At 36.8% G+C, this 19,029-nt stretch overlaps 1 protein-coding gene across 1 annotated transcript in view; it reads left to right on the top strand.

Annotated features, from left to right (window-relative positions):
• Window positions 1-19,029, top strand: part of LOC126263057 (Down syndrome cell adhesion molecule-like protein Dscam2) — a 551,657-nt gene that overhangs the window by 490,430 nt on the left and 42,198 nt on the right. Inside the window, exon 32 of the mRNA XM_049960035.1 lies at window positions 9,865-10,050. Within this exon, the coding sequence (XP_049815992.1) occupies window positions 9,865-10,050 (186 nt within the window). The remainder of the gene's footprint in view (window positions 1-9,864; window positions 10,051-19,029) is intronic.

Raw genomic sequence — 19,029 nt, 5'->3', positions numbered from 1 at the left:
GAGACTGCTTATTTGTCTTTTAACTCTTGTGAGAAGTTGCTATGCATCATTAGTTCTGCAAAATTAAGGTGTCAGAGCCCAACAGTTCTGTTTTCTGACCAGGAGGAGTGTTGTTTTGCTTGAGTTATTTTCTTCTTTTTATTTTGGCCACCTAAGGACTACATCAATTTGGAACAATTTCTTCTCTTCTAGTCTTTATCCTTACACAATGTTCTTTCAGTCTCATACTTTGCAACCTGCTTCACTTTTCTTTTCTTGACTTTTTTTCATAGTGCTAATTCTGTTCTGATAACTATTGCAGCCTCAATTTTTTATTTGAAAGTGCATTGTTATAAATATCTGTTTACTGTATTTGAGTTTTTCTCAGATATATTTGAACCACTTGGCTCCAGTGTACTTTGATTTTCCACACACAAGAGACTTCAATTTGTGATGTGTCATCTTCTACTGGCCCAGTTAATGATGTGTCCAAATAACATAATTCTCTTGTTCCTGATAGTGTCTGGAGTCCTCTTGATCTGGATGTGCAGTTCTTGGTTTGCTTATTTTCTGTATTGACTATCTCTTGTTCTTAGAGTTCCCACTATCCCCCTTAGAACCCTTCAGTCCTCAAGTTCTAACTTCCTAAATAATTCTATTCTTGTAAATTTCAGACTTACTGCTAGATATAAAGTCTTAATTTGCACTGATCGAAAGTTCTTTATTGTAGGTGTTCATAGTGAACTTGTACGCTAATTCCATCTTGTTTATTCAGGCTCCCATAGCTATGTTTTATGGTAGATGAGTTTCTACTCATTCTCCTTGGTATTTAAATCTCCTGGTCATGTTATGATGATGGTGGTCAGTGTTTGCTTTTAGATGTCCATTATATAGCCCTCTGAATACACATTACATTGCAAGATATGTATGCCTGGAAGAATAGGAAAGCTCAACTACTTAAACAGTGGTTTTCACGGACTCCCATTTTTTGTTGTGATGTTTTTTAAGTATAAAACTTGATTTCCAACTGCACCAGTAGTATTTTCCATAATTTATGACTGAATGGAAGGATACAAGTTACGCATTTTTTTAATACTATTCACTGCAGATATAGGTTAAAATCCTGAGGACAAAGCAAAAAGTTGTAATAATGTTGGAACACATTTATAATGGGTAGTCAAATTAAAACAAGTCAGGTGGGAAAAAGTAAATCAACCATTTATTATTTCAAAAATAATCACCATAACTGTTAATACATCTGTCCTGCTGTGAGACAATGTGGTCAATGCCTTCATAAAAAAAAAAGTTTGTGGTTGCGATGGAACCATGATTGTAGCCAGGGGCGTACACCTTTGTCCAAAGCATATCACCAGCCGTAAAGGTTCTTCTTCAGGACTCCAAAAATAAGGAAATTGCATGGGGGGAGCTCACATGTTGCCAAGGTTATTTCAACTATGCTGCAGAAGTTTCATGAGAAGCCCTTACACATCCACCACACAGTCTCAATCTCTCTCAAAGCAATTACCATGTTTGTTGAGCCATGAAGAAAGACATTCATTGGATGAAGAGGTATATGTCGAGCAACATTCAAAAGCAACCGGAAACATTTTTCCATGAAGGCACTGACCACCTTGTCTCACAGTGGGATAAATGTATCAACAGTTGTGGCAATTACTTTTGAAATAATAAACAATTTACTTACTTTTTTCCATCTGTCTCATATTTGTTTGACTGACCCTTATAAATTTCATCAACTTTTTTTCCCTCCATGGTTTGATTAAGCCAATACAGCATACGTGAAGACCGAAGAATGGTTTACTGCCAAGTGGAGATCCAGTTACACCAGATTTATAGGATCTCCACTTGGCAATATGTCAGTATATCTTTCCAAGAAGCCAGCATTCATGTCAATATGCTACAGCATATCCTTAGCAAACTGTTGTCAGCACATTTGTAATTAAATGTTGCAGAATTTGCAGTTTCTAAGCTTGCAAATGAAGCTGGTGGTGTTCTACATGATGCAGTTTTACTCATGGTACATTAAGTTGCCTAATGCCTGCTGACTTGAATTACATGGGCTTCTTGGAAACACTTGTCTGTTGTTCTCAACTACCTCCTCCAAAACACTGCAACATGCACTGCCTGAATGTTTCAGAACACTTCCAGTTGCCAGTAACTCATGATACCATTCCTTAATTGCTTTCACATAAGGTGAATCACATCCATGCAACCTACAATAATTTCTGTGCACAGTGATCGGCAATTTTGTCTCTGCAAATCACTCTACTGGCTGCTGTGGGGCTGCCATTTTCAATTCATGCAATCATGCTGCACTGTGGCAACAACAGTTTGCATGTCTAACATGAGGCTACAAATTCTTTGAGATGCTGCAGCATATGGTGCAATTTCATTATCATATGTACTATAGTTCTTTTCTTTTTATTTTTTTCATGGGCCTTTGAAATGTGGGAGGTTTGAAAAGGACACCCTGTACTTTGTTATTTGGTGTGCACCACCAAGTAATGGCTGTTTTCAGGTGAGAGTATCAAAGACCCTACTTTAGTCTATAAAGACTAAAGATTTTTTTTTCCCTGGGTGTCTTAGTGTTTCTTGAGTTTGCTCTATTAAGCAATTCACTGCATAAAGGGTTCTTCTTCCCTTTCTGAAACCAAACTGGTTTTCTAGAATTTGGGCATCTACTTCAGTGTTAACCCTGCTGGTTAAGATTTCCAAGAAAAATTTTAAAGATGTTTTTCAAGGGCTACACCTATGTATGAGCCCATTCATCATTGATGTTTTCCATTGTGGTATTTTCCCTGTGCTCCTGTAATTGTTGAATAGTTCCATCCAGCAGTCTTCCATCATGAGATAGGATTCTTTGAGGTGTTCTGTATATTTGCTGTCTGGCCCTGAAACCATTTTAATTTTTTGCCTTTATCAGTAAGGATATTTCTTACCTTGTTATGGGGGTGTGACATTCTATTGTTTCCATTGTGTTGTATTCACAGGCTGTCTACTTGTGTTGTCATGAAATTGGTTTCCCCAAGGGTGCATGGAAATTCCTTTGACTCATGGTGGTTTTGGGTTTCTGATTACTATGAACAGATTCTTTGAGCATATTCTGCGCACACTTTATTAGTGTTTTGTATGATCTTCTGTGTCTGTCCTGTAGTGACAGTGTAGTGTAGTGTGGTAGCGATTTCTGATTTCCTAGCTTTTATGTTTATACTTTTCAAGACAAGTAGGAGCATGATTTGCATAAGGGTTTTATTTACAGGTTTTTTTTAAAATTAGTCATGTAGTTTGAGTTTCAATCAAATGGATACAGTGGAATACTGTACCATAATTTTTAACAAAACAACGACTAGCTGATCAAATCCATGTAATAATAAAAAATAACAGGATACCTCAGTCAGAATTAGAAAACATCAAACAACAAGTACAACAAATACTGGAACAAAATAATGTGCAATCAGAAGAAGAAGAAAATACAGTAATGGACTCAAACATCCCAAAGCAAACAAACAAAGAACATGCATCAATTAAACAATCAGATGAAAACGAAATCTTAAGACAGCCACCAGAACAAGCACAAGTAGAACATGAAGTGACACACATGTTAGATATAGAAGAAAAATTTCAGCTGACATATATAGAATACAATGACACAAATACAGACATTAGACCATTCTTGCATAGACCCCCAAATAACCCACAAGTCGAAACAACAATAACAACTATCAACACAATAATACACAACAAAATAAATGAAAATACAACTATGGAAGAGTTACAACTACTGGTTTATACAGGAGCACTCACTACACTAAATATACACACTAGGCAGAGATCAGAACCAACCAACACACAGAAGAAACCCACAAAACCAGCATGGCAGCACAGGCTACAGATCAGAATAGAAAAACTGAGAAAAGACATCGGACAGCTAACACAATTTATAAGAAATGAAATATCAGACAAAAAACGAAAAAGTTTAGGTAAAATCTCACAACAAGAAGCGATAGAGCAATTAGATGAAAAGAAGCAGAAATTACAAGCATTGGCCAAACGACTTAGAAGATACAAAAAAAGTGAAAATAGAAGGAAACAAAATCAAACATTCAACACAAATCAAAAGAAATTTTACCAGACAATCGATAACACACACATTAAAATAGACAATCCACCAAACATAACAGGCATGGAACACTTCTGGAGCAATATATGGTCAAACCCGGTACAACATAACAGACATGCATGGTGGATACAAGCAGAAACAGACACATACAAGATGATAGCACAAATGCCTGAAGTGATAATTTTGCAACATGAAGTCGCCCGAGCAATTAATTCTACGCACAATTGGAAAGGCCCTGGAAAAGATAAAATAGCAAATTTCTGGCTAAAGAAGTTCACCTCAACACATTCACATCTAACTAAATTATTTAACAGTTACATTGCAGACCCATACACAGTCCCTGATACACTTACACAAGGAAAAAACTATCTGAAACCTAAAGATCAAGCAGACGCAGCAAACCCAGCAAAATATCACCCCATAACATGCCTACCAACAATATACAAAATATTAACTTCAGTCATTACACAGAAATTAATGACACATACAACACAGAACAAAATTATAAATGAAGAACAAAAAGGCTGCTGCAAAGGAGCATGAGGATGTAAAGAGCAACTGATAATAGATGCAGAGGTGACATATCAAGCTAAAACTAAACAAAGGTCGCTACACTACGCATACATCAATTACCAAAAATCTTTTGATAGTGTACCCCACTTATGGTTACTACAGATATTGGAAATCTACAAAGTAGATCCTAAATTGATACAGTTCCTAAACATAGCAATGAAAAATTGGAAAACAACACTTAATATCCAAACAAATTCAAATAATATCACATCACAGCCAATAAAGATTAAGTGTGGAATATGCCAAGGAGACTTATTAAGTCCTTTCTGGTTCTGCCTTGCTCTGAACCCACTATCCAACATGCTAAATAATACAAATTATGGATATAATATTACTGGAACATACCAACACAAAATCACACATTTGCTATACATGGATGATCTAAAACTACTGGCAGCAATGAATCAACAACTCAACCAATTACTAAAGATAACAGAAGTATTCAACAATGATATAAATATGGCTTTTGGAACAGACAAATGTAAGAAAAATAGCATAGTCAAGGGAAAACACACTAAACAAGAAGATTACATATTGGATAACCACAGCGACTGCATAGAAGCGATGGAAAAACAGATGCCAATAAATATCTAGGATACAGACAAAAAATAGGAATAGATAATACAAATATTAAAGAAGAACTAAAAGAAAAATACAGACAAAGACTAACAAAAATACAGAAAACAGAATTGACAGCAAGAAACAAGACAAAAGCTATAAATACTTATGCTATACCAATATTGACCTACTCATTTGGAGTAGTGAAATGGAGTAACACAGACCTAGAAGCGCTCAATACACTTACAAGATCACAATGCCACAAATATAGAATACATCACATACATTCAGCAACAGCAAGATTCACATTAAGCAGAAAGGAAGGAGGAAGGGGATTTATCGACATAAAAAACCTACATTATGGACAGGTAGACAATTTAAGAAAATTCTTTATAGAATGAGCAGAAACTAGCAAAATACACAAAGCAATCACTCATGTAAATACATTGGTTACACCATTGCAATTTCATAACCACTTCTACAACCCTTTAGATCACATAACATCAACAGGTACGAAGAAAGTAAATTGGAAAAAGAAAACACTACATGGCAAGCACCTGTATCATCTAACACAGCCACACATCGATCAAGACGCATCCAACACATGGCTAAGAAAAGGCAATATATACAGTGAGACAGAAGGATTCATGATTGCAATACAGGATCAAACAATAAACACCAGATATTACAGCAAGCATATTATTAAAGATCCCAATACCACAACAGATAAATGCAGACTTTGCAAACAACAAATAGAAACAGTAGATCACATCACAAGAGGATGTACAATACTAGCAAATACAGAATACACCAGAATACATGACAATGTAGCAAAAATAATACATCAACAACTTGCCATATAACATAAACTAATAAAACAACACGTTCCCACATACAAGTATGCACCACAAAACGTACTGGAGAATGATGAATACAAATTATACTGGAACAGAACCATTATAACAGATAAAACAACACCACATAACAAACCTGACATCATACTCACCAATAAAAAGAAGAAATTAACACAACTAATCGAAATATCCATACCCAATACAACAAATATACAGAAGAAAACAGGAGAAAAAATTGAAAAATACATCCAACTGGCAGAGGAAGCCAAAGGCATATGGCATCAGGATAAAGTTGAAATTATACCGATTATACTATCAACTACAGGAGTCATACCACACAAATATCCACCATATACAACTACAGAAATCTGTAATTATTGATACATGTTCAATTACCCGAAAGTTCCTAAATGCAATGTAACATATACTGTACAGCTAAAAGGAAGTCATGCTTGATCAAGGTCCGTGACTTTCCATTTTTAACCAGACATAACATCTGAGAAAGGAAAGAAGATTATTATTATTATTATTTTGGCTGCTTACCACCAGAAGAAATTAATTTTAATTTAGTGATTACTGGTAAGGGTTTGCCTCTGTTGCTGAGCGTTTAGCCTGTCTGACTATCAGATGGAAGACCTGGGTTCAATTTCCAGTGCTGCCAGGAATTTTTCCTTGGTGGGAGGACTGGAATGGGGTGCACTCAGCCTCATGATGCTGACTGAGGAGCTACTTGAACTAGTAGTAGTGGTACAGGTCACTAACAATGGCTGGGAGAGTGGTGTGCTGACCCACATCCCTGTATATCCAGGGATGCCATTGGCCGAAAATGATACGGCAGTCAGTCAGTAGCGTTGGGTCCACTGGGGCCTGTGGATGTAATGCACATAATATTTATTATGTTTACAAGTACTTACAAAGAATTTGCTCTTTCAAATGTAACTATACTTCTGTTAAAAATGAACTACATGTTGAACAGTCTCTAAGACAGTATCCACAGAGAAAAACTCCTAGATAGTGCATGATGTAATACAAGGCCAAGAGTGTAGGTGTACAAATCAGCTGATGACATACACCGAGGTGACAAAAGTCAAGGGATACCTCATAATATCATGTTGTAACTCCTTTTGCTTGACATAGTGGAGCATCTTGACACAGCATGGACCCAACAAATCATTCGAACTACCCTGCAGAAATATTGAGCCATGCTACCTCTGTAACCATCCATAATTGCAAAAGTGTTGCCAATGCAGGATTTTTTGCACAAACTGACCTCTCGATTATGTCCCATAAATGTTTGATGGGATTCATGTTGGGCAACCTGGGTGACCAAACGATTCACTTGAATTCTGCAGAATGTTCTTCAAACCGATCGCTAGCAGCTGTTGCCCAGTGACATGGTGCATTGTCATCCATAAAATTCCGTTGTTGTTTGGGAACATGAAGTCCATGAATGGCTGCAGCAAATAGTCTCCAAGTAGCTGAATATAACCATTTCCAATCAATGATCTTCTCAGTTGGACCAGAGGACCCAGTTCATTCCATGTAAACACAGCCCACACCATAATGCAGCCATCACCAGCTTGCACAGTGCCTTGAGAACAACTTGGGTCAATGGTTTTGTGGGGTGTGAATCACACTTGAACTGACCATCAACTCATACTAACGGAAATCGAGACTCATCTGACCAGGCCACAGTTTTCCAGTCGCGCATACAGACCAACCAGTATGGTCGCGTGCCCATGAGAGGCACTGCAGGTGATGTCATGCTGTTAGCAAGGACACTCATGTTGGTCACCTGTGGCCATGGCTATTAAAGCCAAATTTCACCACACTGTCCCAATGGATATGTTTGTCAAACATCCCACACTGATTTTTGCAATTACTTCACACAATGTTGCTTGTCGATTAGCACTGACAACACCGCTGTTCTGTCACTACATAAAGGCCATCAGCCACTGCGTTTGTGGTGTGAGGTAATGCCTAGAATTTGGTATTCTCAGCACTCTCTTGACATTATGAATCTCAGAACATTGAATTTCCTAACAATTTCTGTAATGGAATGTCCCACACATCTACCTCAAACTACAGTTCCGCATTTAAAGTCTGTTAATTCCCATAGTGTGGCCATAATAAAGTTGGAAACCTGTTAATATGAATCACCTGAGTATAAATGGCAGCTTCACCAATACTCTACCCTTTTATACCTTGTGTGTACAATGCTACCACTATCTGCATATATTTATCCCAAGACTTTTGTCATGCCAGTGTAGATCTGTCAGAAGAAAGAGTACAGTACAACCTACATGAAGATTTAACTAAGAGAATGTTTTTTGTAAGTTGGGTGGCATATTTGTTGCATGTTATACAAAACTAAATGCAAAATTGAACTTCTTAACATTGTAACTGGAATAAAAGCAGCTGATAGAAATGAGCTACTGTCAGTTTCATCTCCAGAAAAGATTATAACCAGTGTTCTGTTATGCAAAAGGGATATTTCTTACTCATTACAATAACTTGAAAATACAATGCAAGTCTTTTGGACTATTGAAGTGAAAAATACATGAGGATAAATGAGACATGTGTTAATGTCACCTTTTATTGGGAAAATAGATCTGTCCACAAAGATGTTTCAGTTGTGAGAATACTGTGGATTTTAAGTGCTAATTGTTGTAATGTCACCCATGTTTACTGTATTTGTATCCTCTGACTTCCATCTATTTCCATATTTTTCAAACATAACTGGAAACATTTTAATGTCCTGTACACAAGTATTTTGCATAATTTACAAAAGTGGACTTCAGAGAAGCAATTACTCATTGCAAAAATGATGGATGAAGTGACATGATATAAAAGGAAATTAAGTTAAAAAATCCATTCTGTTTTTTGCACAAAATTTCAGTCATTTAGTGGTAGACTAATAAATTTTCAAAATAGAGGGCCTCTTCTTTATGAAAAACATCTTTTTTTGAAGCCTACTGCTTCTGTCAGATATTGTTTTTGTAATTTTCTGCTGAAATCTGGTAATGAGAATATGCAATGCTGAACTGATTCATTGTTTCCTTCTGTTTTTCTTTATTCCAGTTTCATTTTGGTGACACTTTTATTTGTAGATGTTGACACAACACAGTTTTTTGTTTTCATTTTTGTCACTTGTGCCGTTGACTTGCTCCCCATGCTTTGGATTTTTTTGTGACATTGTGCACTGAGAATTTTCCTTTTTTTTACAAGAGGAATAATAGTAAATAAACTGAAACCTTGAATTAAGGATAATAAACACTCAAGTAAATGAGTAAATGATTAGCAAGCCACTATTTTTTCCATGGACAAAGTTTGTTATTTCTACAAAGCAGCTGATACATTGCATGTTTAAAGAGTCAGCATGATGGATATTCAATAGAATATATAAAAATGAAGAGACGGCAAAGAAATGAAAAGATAGAAGGAGAAATGTGTAGTAAGTCAAGGAAGGCAGTGAAATGAAGATATGTACATAAAGGTTCCACATTAATAGAAATGCACAAGGAATTAGATGGACCTGAATTCTGAATATGGACTGTAACCTTCTCTGTTATGATTGGTGTGTCTTCAAACAATTGGAAAATTATTGAAGAGTTATTTACTTTTTTAATGACTGAATGAAAAGTCTATGTTTTTTACCTCAGTTCAATTACCTGCCCCTACCCCTTTTTCCTAATATCAGTTTATTGCATACCATTTTTGAAGAGTAAGTCACTATGTAAATGACAAGTTTTTCTCTTTCAGAAATATATGAGATGAGCCCATACGCAACATTTGCTGTTTCACCGGATCCTCCAAGGCTGATGAGTGCTCCAACTCTGGACTACACATTGCAGTTCAAAACCTTTGGACACTCAGAAAATTACAGTGGTGTCCAACATGAATGCTCACACACAGTTAACAAGAAACACAAATGTGCACCCACTCATGGTAATGTGAATTTGTATTTACTATGTAAGTAACAAGTTTTACACCTTTTTATGAGGACTGCACAACATATTCCAGTGGCTGTTGAAAATTAATTATAAAGAATGAAATGTCATCATAATGACTGTTCTGAATGGTGTTATGGGAATGGTAGTACATTCCTCCAACTAATCTGCTCCAAATAAATGTTACATAGGAACAGACAGGACAAAATGGCCCAGGACATATGTCACATGTAACAACTTAGTACAAATCACAAAAAACAAAAACAAAAAAATTATCCATTCAAAAGAAAGAAGTTACAGTGGTCACGTTTTCGCTGATGATAATAATCCACACTTAATTCTGAGTAAGCAAATATTTGGTGTTGTATAGGCAGTGATACATAACTTGAAAATTTCATTACTTCTGAAATCAACCCTGGCGTGGAACAGCCAAGTCTCAAGCTAAAATGAAAAATATTAATAATGCCTAGGACTACATGTGTTGGACAATTGTTTCTTGCAATGTTTATTGTGACTGATCTCTTTGTTTTCCAGATCAATGTAGTTAATTGACCTTAACACACAAATTATAAAAAAAATTTCGAAGAATAATATTGTTCAGTGATTCATGCCCATCATATCACTTAGTTAATAATTAATCCTAGCCAGCTGCAATGGAGTGGTTCTAGGCACTTCAGTCTGGAACTGCGCAACTGCTACGGTCACAGGTTCAAATTCTGCCTTGGGTATGAACGTGTGTGATGTACTTAGGTTAGTTAGGTTTAAGTAGTCCTTAAATTTCTAATATTATTAAGGTCCGGTGTGTTCATAGAGGGGACGAGATTTAGAATGTGATGTGCACTATCAGTTCAGTTCAGTTCCACAGACTCCAATAATCAGATACTTCATGCACATAACCTTTAGTCCGTGGTGAGCATTTTTCTGGATACATGAAATCACCTAGAGCCCTTTGTTTATCTACTGCCAACTATCCATAGGCCAATTCTGTCCACTGCTATGTTGCCTTCTTACCCACTCGTCATCTTATGGCTTGAACCTAAACTAATCACATGGCAAGACATAAAATGTCCAATATCATATGAATGAACTTATTTTTACAACCACTAACAAAACTCGGCAGTGTAGATTAGATTAGATTAGATTAGATTAGATTAGATTAGATTAGATTAATACTAGTTCCATGGATCATGAATACGATATTTCGTAATGATGTGGAACGAGTCGAATTTTCCAATACATGACATAATTAGGTTAATTTAACAACATACTTAAGTTAATATAACAACTTTATTTTTTTGTGTTTTTTTGTTTCTCTTTATTTTTTTTTATTTTTTTATTTTTTTTTTAAATATTTTTTTTAATTTTTTTTTCTTAATTTATATCTAAAAATTCCTCTATGGAGTAGAAGGAGTTGTCATTCAGAAATTCTTTTAATTTCTTCTCCCAGTGTGCGCATTACTAGGCATCTCTGCAGTAAGGGTCGTCAAGCTGTATGCCTGCTGCTGCGCGGCTTTCTGGGGACCCATTGTTAGGCAATGTGGTGAGAACAAGGTATACTACTACTTGATGCTTTGCACAATCCGTGATGCTGTGTGTGCTGGTTGATGTGTCATCTGCTCGGTGCTCGGTGTCTCAGCAGACAGGTGGCGCATGTGAAAATGGATATGCACAACACCACATTGTTCAGGAAAGTACACACAATTCATCATGGTTTTAAACTTTTGAAAGATATATTTTCATCAACAAGATCTGGCCTTGAGGGTCAACACTCATACTTGGACCAGGTTGGGGCAGCTTCTGCTTGCAGGAGGGAGGAAGGTTAGGCTATGACATGCCATCAGTGATGAGGTCATTAGAGATGGTGACACAAGCTCATATTGGACAGGGGAGGGAAGGAAATTGGCTGAATGCTTTTTAAAAGGTACCATCATTGAAAAATTCTACTTTAATATGTGCACAAATGGCAAAATGAAACAACTAAAATTTTCTATTTTTCAATAGCTTAAAATCTCTGACAGCCTTTTTGTCCATCACATTGGAATTAATTTCCTTAATATTCCTGCATCACACAACAACTTATGTTTAAGAGATTCTGCAGCCATCTTAAATTGGATAGTCCCAAAACATTCCTTCATTTTGAAGTATGATGACGTATTAGTAACTGAAGGTTTCTATTGTGAGAGTCTGATTTTAAGATACCTCCAAGACTTTCTTCCCCAAAATCACGAAATTTTATTTTCTCATTTATTAATAAGATACACATTCAGATGAGCGGATTTTCTTGTTATCGTAAGTTAACTTCACTGAAGGACTAGCCATTCAAGTGTTATGGCACTAATAATCACAGTTCATCCAAGTTGCTAGGAGAGTGAGGAGACTATTATTAAAAGGTTTCATAAAATTCCTGTTGGTTGATATGAGTAAAAGAAGTTTTTCCAAACAAGTCTTTGGTTAGCACAGTAACTTAAATAAAAATAAGGCTTGGAATGTGGTCCAGAGGTCATAAGTCAATGAATACTCAAACTAATACACCTTTTATGTCCCTGATATGCTTCTCATACTGTGATTGAGATATCTCCCCCCCCCCCATCTCCCTCTTAGAAAAAAATACATACTCACACACACAAACACACCCACCCACACACACACACACACACACACAAACACACACACACACAGGGTCTTACATATATGCAAGAAATTTGCAGACACTAGCCTAACCCTCAGCTTGTTCTTGCATGTCTACACACTAGTTGCTCCCACCTCCTTTCAGTTCAACCTGAATGTATTTTGTCCCTCCTTCAATCTGCCCCAATTTTTGCTCTTTGTCCATGGGTGTGTCCTGTGCACTTTACACTGCTGTTATATTCTTCCTCTGTATAGAGACACTCCACTTCAGCCATACAACTGTGAAACAAACTATCCTGTAATCTGTGTCTTATCCAAAACCATTCTACATTTAAGAGGAGACTACAGCTTTAGTTGTTATCTTTGGTATAGATTCCCTCTCAAGACATTTAAGCTATTTTCTTTCTGCCCAACAGGGAACCTGTATCTTTGTCACAGTGTAAATTGTCCACGTTTCTCTTGTCCCTTTCTAATTTTATATTCCTCTTACCATCTCATCAGCTAATCTTTCCCTATTATTTCTCTCTTCCCCTGACCAGGCAGCTTCTCCTCCACACTGATAACTTCTGTATTGTCCGCCTCTGTAGCACAGTGGTAGCATTACCACCTACCATGCAACGGGGCTCAGGTTTAGTTCCCGGCAGGGGACTGGGTATTGTGTGTCCTTCATCATCATTTTCATCATCGACATGCAAGTCATTGAATTGGCGTCAACTAAAATAACTTGCAATACAGTGACCGAACCCTGAAGAGGACGTCCCATCCAATAAATGCCATACGATCATTTCATTTTCATTTCATTTACTTCTGTACTGCTGCCATATGCTTCTGTCAGACATTGTTACATTTACAAGGCTGTGATGAGGAAATTGCTTAACACAATCTTAATAAGACTATCTTTTCTTAAATAATGCATGTTCTTACTAGACATAATTTCTGGCCAGAATTTCCTTCAGGTTGTGAAACTATCGTACTGTCATAGACACATATAAATATAACTGCACACAGGCACATAAAAAAGTACAAATAATCTTATAGGTTGGGCAACCACAGCTAAAAAATGTGTACATAATGGGGAAGACAATCAAACAATTTAAAATCAGAGGTGGTAAAATACTCTATATTAAAACCAAGTGAAAGTCCAAATCTGCAATAGTTGTTTATTGTGTTTTCACTGTACGACAACCAGTTTCATACCGTGGATCTTAAGGTCAAATAAAACTAATACTTAATGCGCCAAAAATTCCTAGGTACAAGTCTGCATAAAAACATGTCACTTTCAGTAAAACCTTGGATGATACAGCAGATGGGCATCAATCTGAGTCATGCATGATCAATAATACATCTCCAATATGCAGTCAAAAGATGAGCCCAGGTATTCAGGTCTGGCTAGTGCTGTAACATGTAGTTCTATTTGAAGCATGCCAATATATTTTAGTATATTGATGACTTCCAAGGATTGTGTGTATTTTAATTCTTTGTTTCTCCTGCAGATTTTGACAATGGTTTTATCCTATGATATATGGACTGTCATGTGCTGTCCATGCTCATCTTTTGACTATGTTTTGGAAATTTATTACTGATTATGCATAGTTTGGATTGGATGCCCACCTGCCATTTCATACGAGGTTTTGCCAAGGAGTGACATGTTTTTACATGCACTTTTACCTAGGATTTCATGGCAAATGAAGAATTAGTTTTACTTGAACTGAAGATGTACCTTCATGGTATGAAACTTGTTATCATACAGTAAAAACACAATTAACAGCTATTGTGGATTTGGGTTTTCACTCAGTTTTAATATAGACTATTTTACCATATCTGATTTTAAACTGCTTGACTGTCCTTCACATTATCTACATATAAAATTGATAATCTTTTAAGATTTTGGAACTAACAGTTCCTTCTTCAAGGAGAAAGGAGAGAGGAACAGGTGGGAGAAGGTTAAAGAGGTCACTCAGGCCCACTTTGCTTACCCTCATCCTCATTACAGGTGGATCCCTCTGATCTTGCTGTCTGAGTGACCTGCCCTTCCTTTTTAACCTTCTCCACTTGTCAGACTCTCCTTCTCCTAAGGAAGGAATTGTTACTTCTGAAAGCTGTGAAGTGTATCCCTTTTACTGGCCAGCATTCCTATTTCATAATTTATTACTGCATATATTGTCATTATTATTAATAAGTAGTATTATCTTCATCATGACCACCACCAGCACCATCATTATATATTGCTTGTGGACGTACTACAAATGTCTGGTTAGATTTACGATATGATCTGGTGACTCTAATGTTAGCTAGTGAAATAAATGCATAAAATAAAACAAAAGCAGATTTAACTTCAATTTACACATCTGCAATAAAAAAAGACACAAAAATGAATTTATTGTAAGTTGTCTTAAAGTATCTGCCTACATTTCCAAAGTAAATAATTGTAAGGAAAACTAAAAACATTTCTTATTAGCCACTCCAACTACAAATTATCTTATGTTTTCAGACATTTCTGGTCTACCAGCACTCATAATAAAGATTATCTTCCTTCTTTTACATTTGAATATACATTTATACCATACAAGCCACAGTAGAGTGCATCATAGAATGTACTTTGCACCAATATTAGTGTATTTCTGTTCTCTTCCAGTCACATACAGGGTGTAAGAAAAATTTTAATATTTAACTTTAACAGATTAGTGCCTTCAGACCTTTTATTAAAATGGTCCAGGGTCTTGACTTTCTGTACACCTCTCTCTGTGCCCTAATCTCTCTTTTCTTATTCTCAAGGTAGCTAGATGATATACACAGCGATGGAATAATTATCTCAGTCTTCCTTAGATATCTATTCTCTAAATTTGCTCAACAGGCTTTGTGAGAACAGTGTCATCTTTCTTCCAGTGCCATATTTCTGTTTTTCGTAGGTACTATCTTGCATTTTCTCAGTCAAAGTGATTGGTCTGCCCAGACAGCCATGTACATTAGCAAGCTGCTTTCGTGATTTGTGGAGGTATACCACTCTGGATCAAATCCACCTGGCAGATTAACAATGAGGGTTGGTGCACCAGTCAGCCTGGGTGTAGTTTTTAGGTGATTTTCCCTCACATCCGATTAGGTGAATACTGGGCTGGTACCCGAATCCTGCCTCAGTTACAGGATTCGCAAATATTTAGAAAATGTCCACAGACTGTCTCATGGGATAACATTTGACACAGGCTGTTCGGATACACAAATCCCATAGGGGTAAAGGAATGGAGGGAGACAGGAAGGGCATCCAGCAACCCTCTGCCATTAACATTCCAAATCCAGTATCTAATGAGCTACATCCTTGAAGATATGCGATAAAGGCCAGGAAAAAGAAGAAGCAGCTCCACAGTTAAAGAGCACTGGCATTTACTACACCAAGTGGAAATTCTGTCAAAGTCTTTCTGAATTTTTGTACAAACTGTCTCTTCCAATAGAAAACAGCTTCATCAGGTAACAATCTGACAATACTGCTGGTCTTATATGAGAAATTTTTTACCGTATTAAGAGCATTACAGGTTCTATTACAATTCCCTGGAATACACTTGATGTCACTTTAATTTTGGTTGAACATTCATCTTCCACTATAATGTACTGGGTTCTGTTAAGTCAAAAAAGCATTGAACCAAGGGCATATTTGTGAAGATACATCATTTGATTGTATTGTGGTTACTAGCCAGCAGTTTGAAACAGTGTTGAATGCCTTTTGGAAATCTCGGAAAATGTAATATACATATCCACCTGCATCTACCATTTGCAAAATGTTGCTGTTGTTGTGGTCTTCAGTCCTGAGACTGGTTTGATGCTCTCCATGCTACTCTATCCTGTGCAAGCTTCTTCATCTCCCAGTACCTACTGCAGCCTACATCCTTCTGAATCTGCTTAGTGTATTCATCTCTTGGTCTCCCTCTACGATTTTTACCCTCCACGCTGCCCTCCAATACTAAACTGGTGATCCCTTGATGCCTCAGAACATGTCCTACCAACCGATCCCTTCTTCTAGTGAAGTTGTGCTACAAACTTCTCCCCAATCATATTCAATACTTCCTCATTAGTTATGTGATCTACCCATCTACTCTTCAGCATTCTTCTGTAGCACCACATTTCAAAAGCTTCTATTCTCTTCTTGTCCAAACTATTTATTGTCCATGTTTCACTTCCATACATGGCTACACTCCATACAAATATTTTCAGAAACGACTTCCCGACACCTAAACCTATACTCAATGTTAACAAATTTCTCTTCTTCAGAAACGCTTTCGTTGCCATTGCCAGTCTACATTTTATATCCTCTCTACTTCGACCATCATCAGTTATTTTGCTCCCCAAATAGCAAAACTCCTTTACTACTTTAAGTGTCTCATTTCCTAATCTAATTCCCTCAGCATCACCCGACTTAATTCGACTACATTCCATTATCCTTGTTTTGCTTTTGTTGATGTTCATCTTATATCCTCCTTTCAAGACACTATCCATTCCGTTCAACTGCTCTTCCAAGTCCTTTGCTGTCTCTGACAGAATTACAATGTCATCGGCGAACCTTAAAGTTATTTCTTCTCCATGGATTTTAATACCTACTCCGAATTTTTCTTTTGTTTCCTTTACTATATCTATCTATATCCGAATCCCGCTCCAGCTACTGCCTGGTCTGGGTGCTGATGAGTCCTCTCCATTTGGCTCGGTCCTCCCACCACTTTTCTTCCTCCACTTGCTGCCAGGTCACACCTCTCCTTTCTACATATATTCTCATTCCCATTTTCACCGTGTTCTTGGGCGCCCTCTAGGTCTTTTCCCATCCATCTTTAGTTCTTCCATAATTTTGGGGAGTCTCTGTCCATGCATCCTCTTAACATGCCCATACCATCTTAATCTCTTTCTTTCAATTTCCTCTCTCATACTTCCTTGTTTGAGGTCCTTTCTAATCTCTACATTCCTTACTCTGTCCATTCTTGTTTTCCCCTTAACTGCTCTGAGAAATTTCATTTCCCCTGTTTGCAGTCTGCTCCAGTCCCTTTCTGTCATTATCCATGTTTCTCCACCATAGGTGACGATAGGGATGTAATAATTCTTATACATAAGGAGTTTTGCTCTTTCTGAAACTTCATTATTCCAAATCAGGTGTTTTACTGTTTGGTAGAAATTGCCTCCCTTCTGTAACCTCCTATTAATTTCGTTAGTTATTCTTCCATCCCTAGATATTTCACTCCCTAAATAAGTAAAACTTTCTACCACTTTGAGGGGTTCTCCATTCAAGGTAATATTTCCGTTGATTCCTTTCTCTCTTCCAAACACCATTACTTCACTCTTATCTTTATTTATTTTTAATCCATACCTTTTCATTATTTCCTTCCACGCATCAAGCTGTAATTGTACATCTACTTCTTCATCACCCCATATTACCATATCATCTGCAAAAATCATCTTTTTGTCTTTTTCTTTTACTATATCTTTAACTGCCCTATTCATTCCCTCCATCACAACATTAAAAAGTGAAGGAGATAGAATACTTCCTTGCTTAAGTCCTTGTCTTATTTCGAAGTATTCAGAGTTCCCCAATGGTGTTCTAATTCTACAATTGTGGCCTCTGTACATTGTCTTTATAACATTAATGTATCCATCTTCTATATCTATCTTCTTCATTTCTTCCCAGAGTCTTTCCCTGTCAACTGAGTCATATGCCTTTTCTATGTCAATAAAAACCATTATCACCCTTTTGTTATACTCCCAACTTTTTTCCATCAGTTGACGGATAGAAAATATCAGGTCAATTGTGCTTCTTCCTTTCCTAAACCCATACTGTTCTTCACTCAGCTCCTTTTCTATCTTTTCACTTATTCGATTTAGTAAAATTCTTTCAAAAATCTTGGCTGTATGACTCATAAGGGTTATTCCTCTGTAGTTTTTACAAAGTCTTTTATTGCCTTTCTTGAAGATGGGAACAATGTCTCCTGTTCTCCAGTCGTCAGGTATTGTACTATTTCTCCACACGCTTGATAGTACTCTATACAGCCACTGCATTCCCACTGGACCTGCTGCTCTTATCATGTCCACTGATACTTCATCAGGTCCTGGGGCTTTCCCCCCATTCATCTTCTTCACAGCTTTTTTTCCATTTCTTCCCCTGTAATTTGTCCTAATTCTGCTTCCCAACTTCTCTCAATTTCTCCATTATTTGTTGTTTCCTCATGTACCTGCTCCTCAGCGTTTAATAACTTCTTAAAATGTTCTTTCCAGAGATCTTTTATATTCCCTGGATCTTCAATAATGGTACCGTCCTCTGTTTCCATCTTTACTGGTACTTCAGAAGCATTCCTTTTATTTTTCATCATTTTATAGAACA

Source organism: Schistocerca nitens, chromosome 1 (assembly GCF_023898315.1).
Source record: "Schistocerca nitens isolate TAMUIC-IGC-003100 chromosome 1, iqSchNite1.1, whole genome shotgun sequence".
NCBI lineage: Eukaryota > Metazoa > Arthropoda > Insecta > Orthoptera > Acrididae > Schistocerca > Schistocerca nitens.
Note: the sequence above shows the minus strand (reverse complement) of the source record. Positions and strands in the feature narration are given on the sequence as shown.